The sequence below is a fragment of the Lutjanus erythropterus genome, chromosome 16, assembly GCF_056507025.1.
Source record: "Lutjanus erythropterus isolate fLutEry1 chromosome 16, fLutEry1.hap2, whole genome shotgun sequence".
Classification (NCBI taxonomy): domain Eukaryota; kingdom Metazoa; phylum Chordata; class Actinopteri; order Lutjaniformes; family Lutjanidae; genus Lutjanus; species Lutjanus erythropterus.
The window spans coordinates 26,622,115-26,641,609 of record NC_139332.1 but is presented as its reverse complement, the minus strand read 5'-3'; the positions used below and the strand labels follow the sequence as shown (position 1 = coordinate 26,641,609).

Below are 19,495 nucleotides of genomic sequence, written 5' to 3'. Positions count from 1 at the left end.
CTCAAAAAGTCAAACTATTGCTTTAAAACAACAAAAACATGTAGGGTCAGAAAAGTCAGAAAGCCACTGTTCAACAATACAACATCTGATAGAGGGATTGACTGATGTGTCCATTTGTCTTTGGGTTTGAACACCACCTCTGCCTCATGCCCAGTCAGTCACATTGCTCACATACAGAGTCACACTCCACCCCTCTGCCTGCCCTCTAGCAGTTGGCACCGCGGTGTCATCTCAAGCTCTCAGCTGTTACTGTGGCGTACCACTGACTGGACCGGCAGCTGTCGGGGACTGCACCAACACTTACTGCGATATCATCTGCAGCTTAGAGCATCAGGAAACTCTGGGTGAGGATGAAACATATGGCTTTTCAAGTGCTTTTGCATTCCCCTCCGTCGCCACTGTGGATAAATACTGAATATGACTCTGTCCTACATCTCACTGGTCTATAAAAAATAGGGACTAAATGGTTGCAAATATTTAATTTTCATCCTCTTTCCTCAACAAACACAATTATAAAAAAACTGTCAAAGATACATGAACCCACGTGCACTGAAACACAGGGACATATCTGAGCACAGAGGCATTTTAATACAAATAATCAGTTTGTGTTTGTGTGATTTACATAACTGCAATGTAGATTTCCATGAGAGTTTCACACGGGAAGCCAGACACTGGAGTCGTTGTAAAAGAAGGACTGCTTTGGCACGATTTGTGGATCATAGAAACCTGGAAAGAAAGAGAGAAACAACTGAAGATTAATGATGGACATCACACATGGAACTTTGGTTCTTTTAGAAGAATCCAGTTACAAAATGCATTCATTATATCTCCAAAGGTGTCAAAGGTTTTTTGCATGTCTATTCATTCTGTTTAAACCTGGTATTTCTGCACAGTTGCATATAAAGATTAGGCTACACTACTACTATCAGTATTATACTAGTTTTGGTGGCTGTGTTGGACTTTTTCTGATTTGTGTGATCCAGACATTTGCAATAACACTGGATGATAAAGTGTGTAGTAAAGTTCAAAAGTCAAAACTTATTGAAAAATTTAGTTGGAATAATTTCCCAAATTATGTTATTATGTAATAACATGCTTTTATTTAACAAAATAGTCTTTCAACCCATATTTGTTGGCATTTAGATGGGTTATGCTCATTAAAGAACTCCTTTAATCTAATTAAATTTAGGATTTTGTTCGAGGATTTTTTTAAGGATGATGACGTCTTAAAATATGACAACAGACATTCAAGGCTTCAAAAACCTCAGTTGGATGAAATCTGTGAGGTTTGTGGTGTAACCGACAGTAAATGTGGGCCCAGCAGTCATAACAAATTAATTAGACGGGTAACAACATTTACAGTCAGAGTAACTTTATGCAGCTGTAACTCCAGTCAAACCTCACTGACCTTTCTGACTTTATAAGTGTCAAAGGTCAAGCCCTATAATGTACACTGTTTACAAAAGCATCACAACCAATAATTAACACCGACAAACACTGAAGTTTTCTACAGCTCCTTCCCTGACCTCATTATTATTATTACACAACCACAATTGATATCTGCATGTTTCTTGAACAGCCATAAAACAACACACAAAGATTAGTTACAGCTGACATGTAGATTAAAAGTGAGACTTAAAAAATGGCACTGAAAGGGTTAAAGCAAACACCTTCGGCAGATTCCAGGAGTTACTTCATGATGAAATGTTGTCATTAAATTTTCATGCACACCTACTTTCCTTTACCCTGCCTCGTTTACATACAGTATCCTTAAGTCAGCAATTTCCTGCATTCGCCACACTCAGTTTCTACAGCTTCCAGAGTAGGGATGCAAATTTACTGCAAACCTAATCTAATCCTCATTTATTTATTTATTTATTTATTTATTTACAGCTGTGCAAATTATCACATGACTACAACAAGAGCAAACTCGTGAGTGAAATTTGCAGAGGTCAGTATCTTAGAGTATTCTACAGCTGGGTATGAAAGGTATAAAATCAAGAGTCTAGACAGAAACCTCTTCTCTTTGATTTTGGATAGATAACACAACTTGCTGTTTATTGATCACAGTATTTTTAGGGAGACAAAAGGTTTTCTGTGGCTGCACTGGAAACATTACATCATCACTGTTACCAGATTGGTTTGATGTTTTCCAGCCCCACAACTGCTCAAAATCCGCACAAATTAATAAATGAACAAATATTATCTATAACATACAAATGAATCAATAAACAATGACAAAAGTATTGTGGTTTGTCATAATTTTTCATTTTGATACAACAAGAAAACAATCGTATAATGCAACTATAAAATTATTTTATATTTCTACCCTCTGCCTTACATATTTTATTTATGATGTCATAGAAAAGTACCACATTACCCACAATCTGTGTAACAGTGCTGTCTTGGTGGTGGACAGGTAGCTAACATAAATTGTACTAAAAATTTTGTTATGCTGCAGTGAACTACAACATGTTACAACACAGTTATTAACTATATAAACACAACAATAATGACAAAATGTAAGATTTAAGAAGAACCGGTATCATTTGCAATGGTATATGGGATGAGTAGTTCCTACACTCTTAAAATAATTATGTATACAGCCTTTTACCTTTGCCGTTTTTTTTTTTACATTTTCCAGTCCTTTTCTTTCTCTAAATCAGATGTTTTATGGTCACGATTAATCTCGTAGTTGATTGGTTTGGTTCCAAACTTTGATTTCTTTATAGAAAGATTTTCTGAAATCTAAATGGAGTGAATGAACTGGAAAATTACTTACAGAACTGGACTGGTTATAACAGTGTGTCTGTCTGATTTACACTCCACCTCTCTGTTGAGGTGGGGCATAAATCAAACGAGTGATCACAATTTCCATTTGATTCAATTCAAATTCAATAAACATCCACTTGGACTGCACATCCATCACTTATTCACAAAAAATGAGAGTAATTGTTTTGTTTTTTTTAATTACCTGGACCTGGTGTCTTTTCAGTCCGCATGGTCTGTAGTATTCTTTCAGTTCTGGATGCAAATGCAGCAGTGGGCATGAGATGCTTAGACGAGCCCTTATAACCATCTATGTCATAATGGCCAGGGCCTGGCAGTGGAGGGTCCTTTGGAACAATCACAGGAGGCGCTGATATCGCCAAATAATATCCCCTCCTGGAATCACAGTTAAAAGAATTTACTTTTTTTTTTATATGATCAAAAAGAAACAACAAACCCAAAATATTGCATGTTTTCTCACGGCAGGATGGTCCTCTTCACCGGTGCAGGGGTCTGATGGGGACTGTAGGCTCCCGGGCCTGGTACACGGTGGTCCACTGGAGCAGGGATTCTCTGCATTTTACATCTGAACGGGGACAAGATTGCCTTGGAGCCACGCTGGATCACACTGTCACTCACTTCATAGTGCCCTTCAACAAATTAAATCAAAGACAAACACAATTAAGAATGAAAGAAATGGGATGGAAAACAGATAGAACACAAAACAACGCTATAAAATTAGATTATGGATGAGTTTAAATAGAGAAATAGATGTTATTACATGGTGATGGCACATCTTTGTTTGGGTTAAAAGAGTTGCGTTCAATCTTTGACAGGAAAGATGATGTACCGACCACTGAGGAGAGTCTCTGTTTGCTACTAAAACTGACCTGTCCACACAGAAGAAACAAAAAAAGCTGCACATTAACTACAGGATGCACAACACATATCAGATTATAGCGTTTTAAAAGCAACTTACGTCATATTGATTCGGGGCTGGAGTTTTGTGCTTCGGACCATCGAGCTGCACAGCCACAGGCAGCCTGAACACCCTGGAGACTCCGACGTTGAAGTCATGCTTGTCTATGAAGGATCTCTGCAGGTTGTAGGTGTTTGGTCCTGGGATGCCTCTCTGTGGATGACTGGATGGCCTGGCAGCCTGTTGGAGAGGATGATACTCAAAGTCACAGCTTCAAGGCCATTACTACCACTGAGGTCATGTCATCTGTGCTTTAGAGCAAGACCTATGTTTAGTTTTAGAGATACTTAAATTATTTTACATGCTTTTATCTGATCATGTCTGGCCTACTGCAACAGCCTGAATTATTAAGATTTTAGCTTTTACATACTTGCTTCCAGTACCAACCAGATACCAAATGACCAAACTCCACAGTATATCCTCAGATCTTTTATCCCTGTACGGCCGTGCTCACATTTTGAGATCCTCTGGCAGGGCCCTTTTATCTATTCCAGATTCTCAGCTGAGGACTAAAGGGGGGCAGAGCTTTTGCAATAACAGGCCTGAGGCTCTGCAACACCCAAGGAAGTCCTGCAGGCTGAGTCAATGGCTTCTTTTCAATCCAAGCTTAAAATGTATTTTTCTTGCACTGCCTTTTTGTTTAGTTTTTTTATGTGGTTTGTTTTGTACTTTTTTCTTTAATTGCTATGTTTTTATTTTATGTTTTATGTGTTTGCTTGGTAGTGAAAACTTTTTTTTAATAAGTGCGATACAAATGGCCCCCACCCTTAATAAAGAGCCAAGATCCGCTGCCTGTTAAAAAAAAGCTTTTCCTCTCTATAGTCGCCTCAGTACTTGCTCTTGGTGGGAACAGTTAGGTTTATCAAGAGTACAGTCTAGACCTGCTATATTTGAAAAGTGTCCTGAGGTAACTTTACGATTTGAACTACACAATTAAACTGAATTTAATTGAACTGAAAACAAGATATTATAATAATTATTATTACAATTACACATTTCTACAAATAGCAGGACTAAGAATCTACCAACCCACTTGCAGTTCTGTGAGGGTGCTAAATGCTAACACTAGCATGGCAACATGCTCATAATGACAAAGCTAGGATGCTGATGTTTAGCAGGTATGATGTTTATTGTGTTTACCGTGTTAGCTTTGGCATATTAGCGTTTTCAAATTAGCAAAAACAAAGCGTTGGACAAATTCAAATTTCTACCTGCGAATGATGCTAGATGAAAAATTAAGTTATCATGATTTCTGTCATTTTAGGTAAATGTTATTACATTGATGTGTGTTCATGAGTTGATTTTTCTGTTAAGTGTCATTTTAATTAGCTGGTAGCTAATTAGAGCTGAGCCCTGCTCACAGTTTGGGCCATTTGATAGTGAAAAGTCAACCTCATAGTGGCAATGGAAGAAGTCTGCACAAATTTTATGCAAATCCATCATATTGACATATTTCACATAAGTATAAACTTTGTCCTGCTGGTACTACAGAAAAGGTCAAAGGATCACCAGGCTTCATCCTTTGTGGATCACAAATGTCTGTACAAATTTTTACGGAGTCTGAAGTGGAATCAGTGCAAATGACTCGGGGACCTGACCTTGGATGGAACAAAGCCTGTGGTGCCTTTCTTTGAGTAGGAGGGATTGTTGACTTCAGTGATGGAGATATAATCATAACTGCCTGGACCTGGATTTTCATTCTGAAACACACATCATCATCATCACACATTTATGTTGTACTGATAGTTTTGTTTAGCTGTTAGTTAATTAATTAATAGTGATGTTGGGAGAGTCAGATTCCCTACCAGACAGTCTTGTGGAGGGAACCTCTTGGTTTGAGATGAAAACCCCTTCCTTTCTTCATTTTTTATCACCACTCTTTGGTATTTCGTTGGTATTGAAGATGAAACGTTATAAGCTGGAATCGTATCTGCTTCAAGATCTTAAGAAAACATGTCATATTATATATACAGTTTTTTTTAGCTAAAATGTAATAAAGTATCCACTGTGACTCACTTTTATTAAATCCTCGGTACATGGTTCAGTTGAATGCCTCTGTTGAAGTCTGTAAATCTGAAGCCATAGAAAATATTGTTACCATGGCGACCTAAAAACAGAACTACAGTGGCGTCCTGTTGTCTCTTAGCGCCATCTGTCGGTGTAATGGCGCTTTATCGCGTGCTTTATACACACAACCCGCCTGTTTTGTTTCTAGATTAGCTACATCCATCATGGCGATGCATGCGAAGGCGACTCCGCCACAGATCCCGGACACCCGCCGGGAGCTCGCCGAGCTGGTGAAGAGAAAACAAGAACTTGCTGTAAGGAAATGTTACCGCAATTTTCGTAAAGATGAAAGCGACAGTAAGCGTTTCGCCATTAGGAATTACAGATAACTGTAATTTTAATCTCTGCGTTTACCATTTGCTAGCAGAGGCCTTGCTAAGCGCTAAGCTAATGATAGCAGTTGCTAACGTTAGCATTAGCGATCTCACGGTTTGCTTCTGTGCAGTTTACTCCAGTAGCGCTAGCAGCCTGGTGAGCTAACGTTACTTTTGAGACAATTCTGCACAAATCCTAATGTTTTGAGTTGAAATCTAGCTGGCTATCTAATGTCGACTTTATTGGCAATGTTTCATTAGCTTTTCGAATGCACTTTTTTTGGAAGTAGTTGCGATTACTGATGCAGCGTTGTTGGCATGGCCGAATGTGCTAGCTAGCAAGCTAACTTTAGCCGCCGCCCGGTTGGGTGAAGTTCTCGCGAGAGGATGAAGTGTCGTCAGATTGGTTGATGTTTTCCAGCACAATAATTGCTCAAAATCAATCCAAACTGATTAAAAAAAAAAACACTAACATATTATTTACTTTAAATGACACAAATAAATGCACAAACCGCAGCAACATAAGTGTGCTTCATAAATTTGAAATATACCAAAATAATAGGTTTCAATTTGACTCACAGCCTTGTCAGTATGCCGTAAATAAATATGGGTTGTAAATAATGGTTAGTTTACTTTTATAGAGGAGTAAAGAAACCAAAAAATATTCATATTTGAGTATCTGGAATCACAGAATTTTGACACCTCATCTCTAACATTACCTGCATCACTGACAGTGAAATATCTCACATTTAAAATCAAGATTCTGACAAACATGCTTAAACATCTGTCTGAGTATTTTCACAATTGATTAAAAATTAATTAAAGACGGATCAAATTTTTCTCCAATATCGTAGGAGACACTGGTGAACTTGGAAAGACAAATATATGCATTTGAAGGCAGCTACCTAGAAGACACTCAGATGTATGGCAACATCATCCGAGGATGGGACAGATACCTCACCAACCAAAAGTAAGTGTCAGATACATTACTGTCAGGCTGTTTGTTTCTTTGTTTGTTTGTTTTAGAAGAGATAAAAATAATTAAGTTCCAGACGTGTATAAGCCATATTTATTACTTCATGATCATGAGCTGCCTACCTAAACCACATTCTTTAATTTTAACAGGAACTCCAATAGTAAGACTGATAGAAGGAATAGGAAATTCAAAGAAGCAGAGCGTTTATTCAGCAAGTCATCTGTCACATCAGTTGCAGTAAGTCCCTCTTTAATTTTTTTTTTTGCCTTCAAAAATATATAAGTTGTCATTTGCTTTATGACAAGAACTGCTCATACAACTCTACTCTCTGTTTGATTTGCAGGCAGTGTGTGCACTCGGTGGGATCCCAGATCACATGAATGAAAAACGTGAGTTGTTTTTGCAATGTTGAAAAAGTCGTCTTCTTCTTCATGGTTTTTGATGCTTTCTGGCACTGAGTTTGTGCTGTTGTTTGGGTCGTGTCAGGTGAGGCAGGCAGCGGCACAGAAAGCGACGCCTCTCCAGATCTCCAGAATCAAGAGAACGAGCCAAGCCAGGAGGACACAGAGGACGTGGACTCGACGCTGCAGGACCTAAAGCCTCAGAAGGCTGCCTCCTCTTCCTCCTCAGGCAGCCATCACGGGAGCCACAAGAAGAGGAAGAACAAAAACAGACACAGGTGAACAATCAAAATAAAAGACACAGTGCGTCAGCATGCTGTATAATCTCTGCTTCCGATGGTGCTGTTGATTGACATCCACTTTCAGGATTTCTTGATTAAGGAGCTGAGTCTGTTCATAGCTGATCAGTATGTTTACGTGCAGAAAAGAAACTAGGTTACCAGGGGAACATGAGTTCTAATAAAACCACGTTACTGTAAAATCAATGTATACATGCAGCAAGTACCATTGAGCTTATTTTGGAACCATGGCCTTCATTGGAAGTGTCGCAGTGATACAAGTAGTAGCAAAAAAAAAATACATTTGTGCAGCCCAAGTAGAGGGCGTAAGGAGACACCAACCAGAGAAAGCGACAGACTGACTGACCATCACTTAGGATCACAGCAGCATCAATTAGCTGGCAGTCAGGGCTAACTAGCTGTGAACAGCTGCTAACAAACTCTATGTCACAGCTAGAATCAGTTCACTGGAGCTTTGACAGTCACTAGAAGTACATTCAAATCAGACTTAGCTGGTGATCAAGGCAAAGAATGCAGTCCAGTGGTGCTTTTACAGCCACCAAAAGCGCCAAAATCAAAAAGAGGCTTTGCAAAAACTAGTGTAAGCTCCTGTGAATGATGAGTGTCAATCAGCATTTATGTCAAAATAGGCGCCGTTTCATAGACTCCCACTTAAGAGTGAGGGCGAGGGGAGGTGAGCCGCCTAATTAATTAGATGGCAGAGTAGGGAGGCGTTTTGTACTTAAACCATTGGGCACAGTATGTAGAATTACTTTACTTGGCTGAAATGTCAAGATCTGGTCCTGAATCATATACTAAATGCACTACTCTGGTTAGAGGGCAGTAATATCCTTTTTTTTGAATAAATTTCATTATGTAAATTGGTCCCGATCGGTCTCTGATTCGATGTCAGCGGTGGCCTTGGAAAGTTCAGGCTGGGCTGCACGCATAAGCAACACGTGGTGGCTGCAGTGATGCTTCATCTACAGATTCAGCGTCTCTCATGGGACTCAGAAAGTTCTCAGCGAGTAGACAGTGAAAATGATCACTTGATAGTCACTTAATACAAGCAACATGATACCCCTCACTACAGTTTCAGTGTCTATATTGGTAGAATGTCACAGACATGAAAAAACACGTGTTTATCAGATGCGCTCTTCTTCTTTCTTTTCTCTTTTTCTCTCCCTCCTCCGTCTTTCACTGAGCGAGGGGTGGAAATCACTCTGCTCTCTGGTTACAACTGTTTCTTCTCTTTATAACTCTTCTGTAACCTCAGTGTAGAAAGATAGGGCAGAAATCCTGTCTCTCTGGACATCACATGTGTGTGTGAGCTGCAGCAGCTCAGCGAACGCCATCCACTTCACCTGTCTCTTTCCCCTGCTCCGCTCCGTGTCTGCCCCTCCCTCGGTGAAACACGAAGGAGAGGAGATAAATGCAACCGTCCTGGCAGCCTCCCCAAGGCAACTGTAGGGGAACACCCGCCAGGCCTGTACAATTACAGGGAACCACTGGATTTAATAAGCTGGTTGGCATTGTTTAATGTCGCTGTGTTGCCCACCTATTAAACGCCAACCTGTTTTTCCTGACTCAGGCTCCACTGTTCTTACCACACATTAACACAGCAGGTGCTCCACCTAACACACGCTGTGAAGAAGTTGTTGTGTCACTCTGTAAAGTCTGGACTGCAGTATTATGTAGACGTAGGGCCTTAGACTCGGGTTGGTGAACTAACAGCTGCTGCTTTCTTCCTTCCCCTAATGCTGACCCCCCAGTCCTTCTGCCATGTTTGATTATCAAGACTTTGAGTAAGTCTGAATTTTACTTGCTGCTCCTGTGGTGTCAACATCCTGCCTGCCGTTAAAAAAAACCCCCATCCTCAACTTCTCCACCGTTGTTCCTGCTTCTGTCTGCTTCTGTTGACCTAGAGTTTGAGTTTAAGCCTGCTAGTTTTTCAGTCATACTGCATGTCCAACACTTCTTTCTTTGATTTTGAATGCACATCAGCATCCAGCACTCTAAACTCCATTAGACACTCCTGCTTGTGTACTGGGGTATTTTCATGTCTTTCTTATCCCAGATTCATTTCAAGTGTGCTTCCACAACTCCAGCAATTAAAATAAATAATAAAATAAACATTGCTGGTGTTGTCAGATGCTGGTTGGCTACAGATTTGTGCACAAACAAGAACGAACACATCGTCATTTAGCGTTCTTGTTATGAGCTTGTTTTTAGACTTTTCATGATACAGTAGTGGTGCTGCTTTTTTCTTTTTTTTTTTTACCCATAATTCTCATCAAAACCTGGTTTATGATCTGCTGATAACTAATGAAGCCTGTCTTTGTTTTCGTTGCAGATTTGACATGAAGGTGAACAAGAAACCGAGAGCTGTAAGTGAAGTTCTTTTGCTTTATTTATCTGAAAGTGCTGTTACTTGGGCTGCAGCTAATGATTCTCTTCATTAGAGATTTATTTCTAACTATAAATAGTCCATAATATTAAATAAGTGATTAATTTAGAGGAAACTCAAAAATTAATGAGATTTCATTAAGGCAATAAATTTACAAGACCCAAGAATTTTTTTTCTTCAAGGTCAACATGATTTATGAACAACAATTTGAGAACATCTTACACCAACTACACACTCAGTGACAGAATTGATGCATGAGAACTACAAGAAAAAGGGCACATCATAGTTTATAATAATGCAGGACCTTGCAGAGCTTTTTTTTGTTTTGCCAATGATTTTTTGATTATCCAAATTGTTCCTGATGAATTTTCTGCCGATCATTTGGTCGACTTACTGTTGCAGCACTGTGAACTCTTCTTCCTCTGTCTTCCTGCAGGATTATTCAACTTAACAAAAACGACTGGAACACCGAGAGACACACGATGATTCGTGAAGAGAAACACAAACAATTTCTGGACTTTGTGAACTTTTTAATGCCTTTTTTTGTTTTTTTGAATTGTCATATTTCAGCCTGTACTGTGTGTATTGCTTGAAACATTCCCCCTGCCACCTACCTTTGGTCACGGTTAAGATTTTTGACCTACCAATTAAGTTAAAACATGGTGTTGCATGTTACTTGAGGCCTGACGGGGCCCAGCACCAGTAACACACCATCTTGTATAGTGTTAAAAAACAGATTGTATTTATTATGTAGTTAATTTCCGTGTTTCCCATTGTAAGAAAGTTTTTGTTAAGCGTCACATAGGCATATAACCCCTGAGGACCCCGGATTCTTTTATTACATGTTTTGTTTTTCAGAAAAATAATAAAATACCAGTAATGTGAATATGTTTTTGGTTTGTTTATTAAAATGTCTGCATCTGTCAGTGAAGGCAGGACTTTGTGTCACTCGTCACAGCAGTTAGAGGATTGTTGGATGTCGGATCAGCTGAGTCACGGCTGTCAGTCACTGTCAGATGAACGCCAGTGTAACCTCACCAATTTCTGTATGTGATTTTTTAGTTCCCACACATCTGGTCCATTATGAAAGAGTCCAGATATAATCAGTGTTTACCCAACTAATATAAAGGAATAGCCAGCACATTCTCTTCTGACAGTTCTCGGTTTGTTTTATGAAAATAGTCACTTATGTAAACAGGCATTTCAGAGCACTTAGCTGATGACAGCACCATGCTATGTACTCAATGCTGTCTGGCTTTTGTCTGTCATAGACTTTAATATTTAATTAAACTCCCTGTTAGAAGATTTAATTACTAGGAATGTTGTTTCTTTTACATAATTTGGTCAACAAATGTTTGTGAAAGTTCAAGCTTTACAACAAGCTTTTAATCTACATATAGTTAACATGTAGTACCACAGTGTTTCACTAGAGAGCACTAAAGCACATAGTTCAACTCAACTCCAATCAACGTCAACTTTATTATGATCCCAGAGAGAAATTTTTTTGCAACACAGCGACAGACGGCACACGGAACAAAACTGTTAAAACACAGTCCAACACAGCAATAGACAAACCAAAGGTTAAAAGGACATAGTCAAATATGTCACAATGGACAGTACAGGACAAGGATTGAAAAGGCGTCAGACACCTGTTGCACTGAACATTATGAAACAGGTTAAAAAAAAAGACACCATCAAGCACTTCACACAGTGGACAGTACAGGACAAGAAAAGAGACACCAAGGACAACACAAATTTTAAGAGACAGATGTCATGCTGAGTTTTGTACTGGAGTAAAGTGCATTTGGGTAAAGCAATGTGGTGATGTGTGAGTGTTTCTGTTCAACAAGTTCATGGCTACCAGGATGAATGAGGGCTTATGTCTGTTTTAATCTGTTGGGAACCTGAAGGAGACTCTGGACCTCTGCATGCAGTGACTGATGAACTATGGCATGGGCTTTCTGCAGGACTTGTCTATCGAATAGTTCAGACAGAAAAAGACTGCAGTCTGATTAACACGGTAGATTCATATTCCTGTGACAATCGTGGTATTATGAATGAAGAGAAATCATGGATTTGATTAAAATAACTTTTCTTCACACAGGAATCAAACCCCAGTCATCACCTTGTCGCTCTTGATACAGTGTTTGTCCTTTACTGACTGGTTCTTGCTCTTAGCATGTTCTCATTACAGTGTTCTCGGCAACAGACGGCAGCAAAAAAGTGAATAAGCATATTTCCCAAAAGTGAGCCATTGTTCTATCTTTCCCCAATTTGGATCTTTGGGTCAACAACGCATATTTTAAAGCTCCCTCAGAGTAACCCTAAACTGGAAGTGCTTGAATTTTGCAGTGAGTAGCACATTAGTCACAACTGGCCTGAAACTACACCACATGGGGGGATGGAGAGAGACGGGCGCCCCGAGGACCCAGAGCTGCTGACAAACACACATGATGATGGAGAGACTGACTGGGAAGAGTCCATCCCTGGAATGTACTCGTCGGTTGCTGCTCCACCGCTGCTCCATCCCAGAGTCACATTTCATCCGCAACGAATGACAATGGCTGTTTGTTTCTGCTCTGTTTTCGGGCAGTTGGCGTTATGACTGTTTTATAATACGTCAGCGACTTTGGTAAACTTCTGACTTTTCGTTGTGTGTGACCTGCTGGTTAAAGTTTTACCTCAATTTCGAAATATTTTGACAAATAGCTAATTCAGCTGATCAATTAGTCAGAATATTCATTCCCAGAGACTGACATGACCCACAGGGTCACAGGAAATTTTACTTGGGTCCCCAAATAAATAAAGGACTATGGTAGACTTTCTGCAGATTTATATCTGCAATACATCTATAATAAAGCATTTAAAACGCCTGTTAATTCCGCCTAAATGCATTTATTTTGTCTAATTTATGAAGTAGGGTAAAATGCCCTATATTGTTTTCCTGATGAAAGAAAATAAAAACAATGAGGTGTGTCGTTAACGTGGCCTAAATGCATTTATTTAGCATTTATGAAGTATTTACATGTGTATATGTAAACATGGTCAGGAATGTTCATTCATGCACGAAATATCTCCTCCCAAGATTTATTAATAAGGCCTATTGTGAAATGTGTGTCAGTGGTTTGCAATTTTTAAAAAGTGGGTCCCCAGAAAAAAAAAAAAGTTTGGCAAACACCGAGTCAGACTATGTGCACGGGGTCCAAGCTCTACTGTCCAAGGGGTTCAAGGCTGCTCTGTCTCTCTATCAGCTAATGGACCCATGGCCTGAAAAACATTGGAGACGCCTGATTTACTCTTTTCACTACTGCTCTTAAGAGGCAGATATCAGTTTGTGAATTCCTTTCTCCCCCCTTCACTTCTCAAGTATGTCACACAGAGGCCTTCCCTTCTTAACCTGTGGCTGTGATTCATTTGTAATGACAGTGCATTGAGCGTTAACACAGGTTCGGAGACATACTGCACATTTTTCTCCCAGCGGCATTATTTCCTGGTCTCCTCCCACGTCTCCCTCGGCCGTCCAACACACAGATACTGCGGAGACTGTGATTGAGACCAGGTTACATGTCAGCCCATGACTCACTCACAAGTCACATTCAAACGGCTCAACATCACCTACTACGTAATGCGATCTGGCTGGAAGCTCACACCAGAATACATTCCACACATTTAACATCGGGGTGTGTGAGTAATGAGGCATGAATGTACAATGTGTGTTTCACCACTTAACAGCAAATCTTTGTTTCATTTCCTGTCACTTCAGGAAATTATCTGGAAAGAATGGACCAAGGCAGAACTTTAATTGAGCCGTGTGGAGCCAAACTGGATTCCTGAAGTTAAATTTAAATGACTCAAGTGTGCAGCGTTCAGGCCATTCTTCCATTTTTGAGTCCAGATTAGCAATTTACAACAAACAAGGAAAGTGCAAACTGTAGTCTGGGGCTTAAAGGAATCTGATTTGCTGCCAAATCCACTTGAGTTTGACTCTTTTATTTTAGATTACGAGTGGTCAAAAGTGGATCACCACGGCTCCTCGGGAAGCTCCCTGATTGTAATAAATGATCTTGCTCTGTTGTTGAAAACCAGCATGCGTGTTTGGTGAAGTGTCAGTCCCGCTGTGAAAAAACAGCAGCTTTGAATAATGAATCCTTCTGCAGAAAAAGAAGTACTGCAAACAACTTCGTTTCAACCCTGCTGACCTTTTACTGGAAATGGAGCTTTTCTGATCGACTGCGTTGTTTGTCATGTCCTGTGGTGTTGTTGCAACCCTCTGATGAAGGCCAGTCAGAGAATGATTAAAACACTGGAGCTGTGTTTGTCTTCTTTTCAACTAGCCTCAAATACTGGCGGAGGTCAGACCAAGTTATTGTTTTTCAAATTACAAGTCTCAAGTCCTTGCGCTCACATCCCAAGTTAAGTCTTAAATCAAGACTGACAGGTTCCAAGAAACTTTGAGTTTCAACTTTTGCACAAGCCATAATGCTCTCTTCACTTACTTTAACAACAGAGCCTCAACTTATCGTTATTTGTGCATCTTCAAATGTCGAACAAAGTTGGAAGTTGTTGCGTCTCCATCTGTAAATTTGGTCCTGCACATTTTGCACACTGCAGTTCATTTTTTTGTTGACCACTGCATAGTTTTTATGAATTAAGTTATTTTGGTGACATGTTTTTTCCCAACTGGAGCTCAATAATGTAACATTATCTCCTCATGATTCTCTGCAACTTGATTGGCTGTCGTCAGATTGGTTCAAACAAAGTGAATCTGGTGAATTGAGTGTTGACTTGCTGAGAATGAACAGAGTTAATGTTAGTTGATACAGAAAAAGATGGAAAATTAAATGATTTGTGGATTCACACTTTTTCAGTATAACAGACCTTTTCATCTCTGTTGTATTTTCAGGTCAAGTCGAGTTGCAAGTCTTCTTTGATTTCATCAAGACGAGTCTAAAGTCATCAAATTTATGAGAGTGTGAGCTCAAGTCATGTGATTTAAGTCCACATCTCTGGGTACTGATTCTTAAAAACTGACTTAAGTTTTTTAAAAAATAAAAGTCAAGCAAAAAAAGTCACATTAAACACGACTTTGCACACCTCAACTCTTTAGAAATACTTTTTCCTTTGAAGTAAAAAGAAAAAGGTTAAAAAACTGGTTTGCCCAAAAATATAAAAATACTTCCACTCACTTAATTTTACCATTCCATGTTATCAGTTGCTTTAATTGATTTGATTTTAAACATTTTGCAATATGTTGAGTATTACAATAATAAAAAATGTAATACATATTGCAATGTTTCATCTTTTTTAAACTGCAAATTATGTCCCCAATGGAAAACTAAACATCCATTTTATCTAATGAGATAAAGTTTTCAGCCTGTTTTTCATTTGTTTATGGGCTTATCGTCCAGCTCTGGTAGAAGAAGAATAGATGATAAACCACAGATGTCCCTGTCAGCAGTCTTCATTAGAACGATCAATCGAAGAAATAGTCCACATGTAAACTGTTGACAATGAAGTTATTGGTTTAAACAAAGTAACATGAACACTGTCTCTGGAAGAGATGCTGCTATTTAATTTTAATTTTTAACACTGTGAGGACCACAAATAAAACTCACTTCCATTATAGGCAAAAAGAGAGGATGGCTATCTTAAAACCAGCAGGGAAATAAACCCAGAACTATCCGGCCTGGCTGGAAACCGTGGAGTGACAAATGTGTTTTGGTGCTTAAAGAGAACTGACCCTCTTTAGAAAAGCCTTCATCATTCAGATGGTACAACAAGATAAATCCCACAGGAACACAGAGTGCATGAGGCTGGCACATGCTCAACTGTGAATTGCCGTCGATAGTGGACATATCTGTGGACCTTAGATGACGTTAGGAAAAATGTAGGACAAATCCTGCAGAAGCTGTAGGGTCTCGTGCGAGGCGTCGCCCCCTTCCTCCTTCTGTGGTCTGTCAGTCAGAGTAATGTCGCCTAATTACTTTAACAGCCTCCACCAGCGGGCTCCAGCTGAGTTTAGAGTCCCCGGCCCCTCGGAGGCTGCAGCGGGATGACGTGAAAACTTAAATATTCACTGAGGAGCTTGGACCCCCATCCTTCCTCCTCCTCCTCCTCCTCCTCCTCCTCCTCTTCTTCCTCCTCCTCCTGGGACCAAACATGACTGTTCTCCTTCATCCCTGCAAACAAGGTCAAAAATATTTCAGGAAGAGTCATGGGAAAAGCTGAAACAAATAACAGCACCACATGGAGCTTTTACTTTTCATCTGGAGTTGATCTTGTGATAAGATTTTAACAGCGTATAAAGAGCGGGCTTGTTGCAGCAAGTCAACACTTTTACACTCGACCATAAATGATGATCAAAAGCAGAACGTTACAGGAATGTATTTCACTTCTTGACAGCTACATTTCTCAGTTTATGAGGGAATACCAGGGGCCCGGGGTGAGAAGCGTGCTCGTATTTTCGCATTAGCAACTGTCAGAGCCAAACCCATAAATATTTTATCTTTTTAAATATCCTTTTCTTATTGTTAATGTTATACTTTATTTAAAACTTGAGTCCACATACAAGCTTTTTCTAGAGTTGTGAAAGGGGGCTTTTATTTTGTTAAACTGCAGTTTTCAAGGTAGAAAATTAACTTTTAAAACTTGCACTGCTTCCCACACGAATGCCCCTTAATTTATGCCTAATTAAGATATTTTTTTAGACATTTTAAAGCTAGAAAGAGCGGGTTCACATGGACATACCATCAGCCAAAATCACTTCATATCATCTTGTCATCTGGCTTTCTCTTCCCTTCTCCTGATGTGGACACTAGCCTGGCACAGCCTCCTTATAAACACAATCAGCGCAGATCAGCACAGAGGTTTTGAACTGTAAATATTTACGTAGATTATGTAAGTAGTAGTAAGGGAAAGCTGCATGGGACGACCCACAGAAATCCATCTTTGGGAAACAGGGTGAGGGGTTTTTCAAAGGAACCTTTTCCCTGATTTTTATTTCTTTTTTTAGACCGAGTTCTTTTTCCCCAAGACATAGGACGGAGAATGGGTCAAATTTTTTTAGGTTTTTATATCATTTATATCATATCACCGTCAAATTAGTCGCTTCAATGCTATTTTCCCAAGCCCTTCTAAAGAAGTTTTCTTGTGTGACCTTGCGTAGGTTTCTGCATGATGACATTACCACATATTGAGTCAGCGCTTCAATTTACCCTCTGCTAAGCACCGCCCTCCTTAGTAACTGTTGTCATGCCTGACAAACTTTCTATTCTAGCACTGCATTTACACAGTTTGTGGTGATAACGGTGAAAGATTTTAACATCAAAATTGGGAGTAACTGTAGAAACACAGTCTTTGAACCAAAAAAGCAGCGTCTCATTTGTAGCTGACAACCGTGGATTTTGTTGGGTAAAATAATGATTCACCTGTGTCAGATGATGTTTTAATGTTTCCATCTGACAAGTTTTAAAACAAGAACCCTGTGAAAGTGTAAATGTAAAGTTACCTAGCAGCTGCATACATGATATAACGTTAAACCACGGGGACTCCATTAGTGTCTTGAGAGACTAGAGAAAAGACGTCACCGTCCAGACTCACAAAATGCTGAGTATCGCTCTTCTCAGAGCCTCTTGCACACCTTCAACATGTAGAGAAATGGAAAGCTTGACAGCCGTAGTTACGGTTGCTAAGCTATGATTGGACAGTTACTGTTTGGAGGTGGGGCTTAATAAGGGTCAATTTTGAAAAACCCTGAAAGAAACGCAGATGGAGTCACCCTTTAAGATGATATAATGGTTTAGACTCAGCTTCTTGATGCACCTCACAAGAGAAATTAGGATTTTTGTGTGGTTTAATAATTTGGTTCTTTGTGAGACAGAACAACGAATGCAGCTTTAAACAGTAGCAACTTTTGAACTACACAGCATAATGTTTTTTCCATTTCTGAGTGTGTTGTAGAGCAGTAATTCACAAACCAGACCGAAATACCTCAACCATTGTTGGATGTCGAGCTGCAACTGACAATTTATCAACCAGGATCAAGAGAAAGGACCAAAATGCAGACTGCAACCGGAGTGAATGAGTTCAAAAGTTTTATAAAAAGATGAAACAAAAACTTAGAGTGCTGGCAGAAAGGCAACCAACAAATCCAAAAATGAAAGACATAAAAATCAAAGTGCAGAAAATGAAATAATCCAAAAGGAGATGTAAAATGGAAAAGGAAACACTCAGAGAAAGCAGCAAACAGATGAGGATGACCTCACAATTTAGGAGGTAAGGACACAGGATTAAAAACACTAAGGAGGGGGAGGATAATGACACAGCCGAGGGCAATCAAGAACAGGTGAAAATAATCTGTGATCAAAAAAAAGCTGGAAGACAGACAAAGACAGGAAGTAAACACAACAAAGACACACAAGGGAATACATATGAAAATAAAACAGGAAGGGACTTTGAAAAACCCAAACCATGACACCAATTATTTTCATTGTTGATTAATCTGTCGATTATTCTCCCAATTAATCAATTAGCTGGTTGATCGTGAAAATTTTTGATAACTGTTTCTCAAAGCCTCCTCAGATGTCTTGCTTTGTCCACAATCCAGAGATATTCAATTTACTGTCACTAAGGAGAAACCAGAACGTGTTCACATTTAAGAAGCTGGGATTTTGAGGGTTTTTTTCTTTAAAAAAAATACTCAAACCAATTAATTGATTATAAAAATAGTTGGCAATTAATTTAATAATCAATCAGTCAGTTAATTCCATCCCTAGTTGGATGTATAGCCATGAAAGTTTGGGTGTTCATGATTCCCAGATGTTGTGTCCTAATGACGTTGGTGACCATTTGACTTTTCCTCTCACACCACCATCAGGTTGACATTTGTTGTCTTGTGAACCATCTTGCCAGATATCGGATAGACTGTTATGACATTCACGTCCCCCTCAGGAGTCGAGATCTCCGGGTTCCATGTCGGAAATCTCAACTGGAACACCCCAAAGTGAAATCCGGGACTCAAAAAGTAGGAAGAATCTCACCAACCCTGACCTCAAAATCATAAATGATAAATGTTCTGTGCATGGACAGAGGTGAAAGCTCAGTTGCACACACAGTACTGTTCATCTGTGGACATGTTGCCATGGTGTTTGTCAACACAAAACATCCATAATGGGTGATAATTACCAAAGAGTAAGCACAACAAACGTTTTCCTAGAGGCATCCTGGTTTTCCAATTTGGTGTACTGGAATGTTATTAACTCAGGTGTGACATCATTCCCAGCTTAGACTTCCACAGTAAATTGAA

At 39.4% G+C, this 19,495-nt stretch overlaps 2 protein-coding genes across 3 annotated transcripts; one reads left to right on the top strand and one right to left on the bottom strand.

Annotated features, from left to right (window-relative positions):
• Nucleotides 1-569: 569 nt before the first annotated feature.
• On the bottom strand, nt 570-5,786 carry stpg1 (sperm-tail PG-rich repeat containing 1). Its single transcript, XM_084739451.1, has 8 exons — nt 5,765-5,786; nt 5,554-5,690; nt 5,347-5,448; nt 3,749-3,928; nt 3,551-3,659; nt 3,251-3,419; nt 2,975-3,165; nt 570-726 (listed from the first exon to the last, which is right to left on the bottom strand). The coding sequence occupies exons 1-8, from the start codon at nt 5,784-5,786 to the stop codon at nt 653-655; spliced, it is 984 nt and encodes a 327-aa protein (XP_084595577.1). The 3' UTR covers nt 570-652.
• A 1,164-nt stretch (nt 5,787-6,950) lies between these two features.
• meaf6 (MYST/Esa1-associated factor 6) lies at nt 6,951-11,077 on the top strand. Of its 2 annotated transcripts, XM_084739707.1 has the most exons (7): nt 6,951-7,099; nt 7,255-7,342; nt 7,449-7,494; nt 7,592-7,784; nt 9,557-9,589; nt 10,138-10,171; nt 10,628-11,077. In XM_084739707.1, exons 1-7 carry the CDS (start codon nt 7,050-7,052, stop codon nt 10,640-10,642), a joined length of 459 nt encoding a protein of 152 aa, XP_084595833.1. In that variant the 5' UTR covers nt 6,951-7,049; the 3' UTR covers nt 10,643-11,077. The 2 variants fall into 2 exon arrangements, with proteins under 2 accessions (XP_084595833.1, XP_084595834.1); XM_084739708.1 differs by lacking the exon at nt 9,557-9,589 and having other exon boundaries at nt 6,952-7,099.
• Nucleotides 11,078-19,495: the final 8,418 nt, after the last annotated feature.

Excerpts from the sequence above, each read along its gene's own strand:
- meaf6 (XM_084739707.1), top strand. The coding sequence starts at position 7,050 with ATGTATGGCAACATCATCCGAGGATGGGACAGATACCTCACCAACCAA. Across the intron at positions 7,100-7,254 it reads AGATACCTCACCAACCAAAA|GAACTCCAATAGTAAGACTG; the intron begins GTAAGTGTCAGA and ends TAATTTTAACAG. Across the intron at positions 7,785-9,556 it reads AAGAACAAAAACAGACACAG|TCCTTCTGCCATGTTTGATT; the intron begins GTGAACAATCAA and ends CTGACCCCCCAG.
- stpg1 (XM_084739451.1), bottom strand. The coding sequence starts at position 5,786 with ATGTACCGAGGATTTAATAAAA. Across the intron at positions 3,420-3,550 it reads CAAAGATGTGCCATCACCAT|GGCACTATGAAGTGAGTGAC; the intron begins GTAATAACATCT and ends AATTTGTTGAAG. Across the intron at positions 727-2,974 it reads TGAAAAGACACCAGGTCCAG|GTTTCTATGATCCACAAATC; the intron begins GTAATTAAAAAA and ends CTTTCTTTCCAG.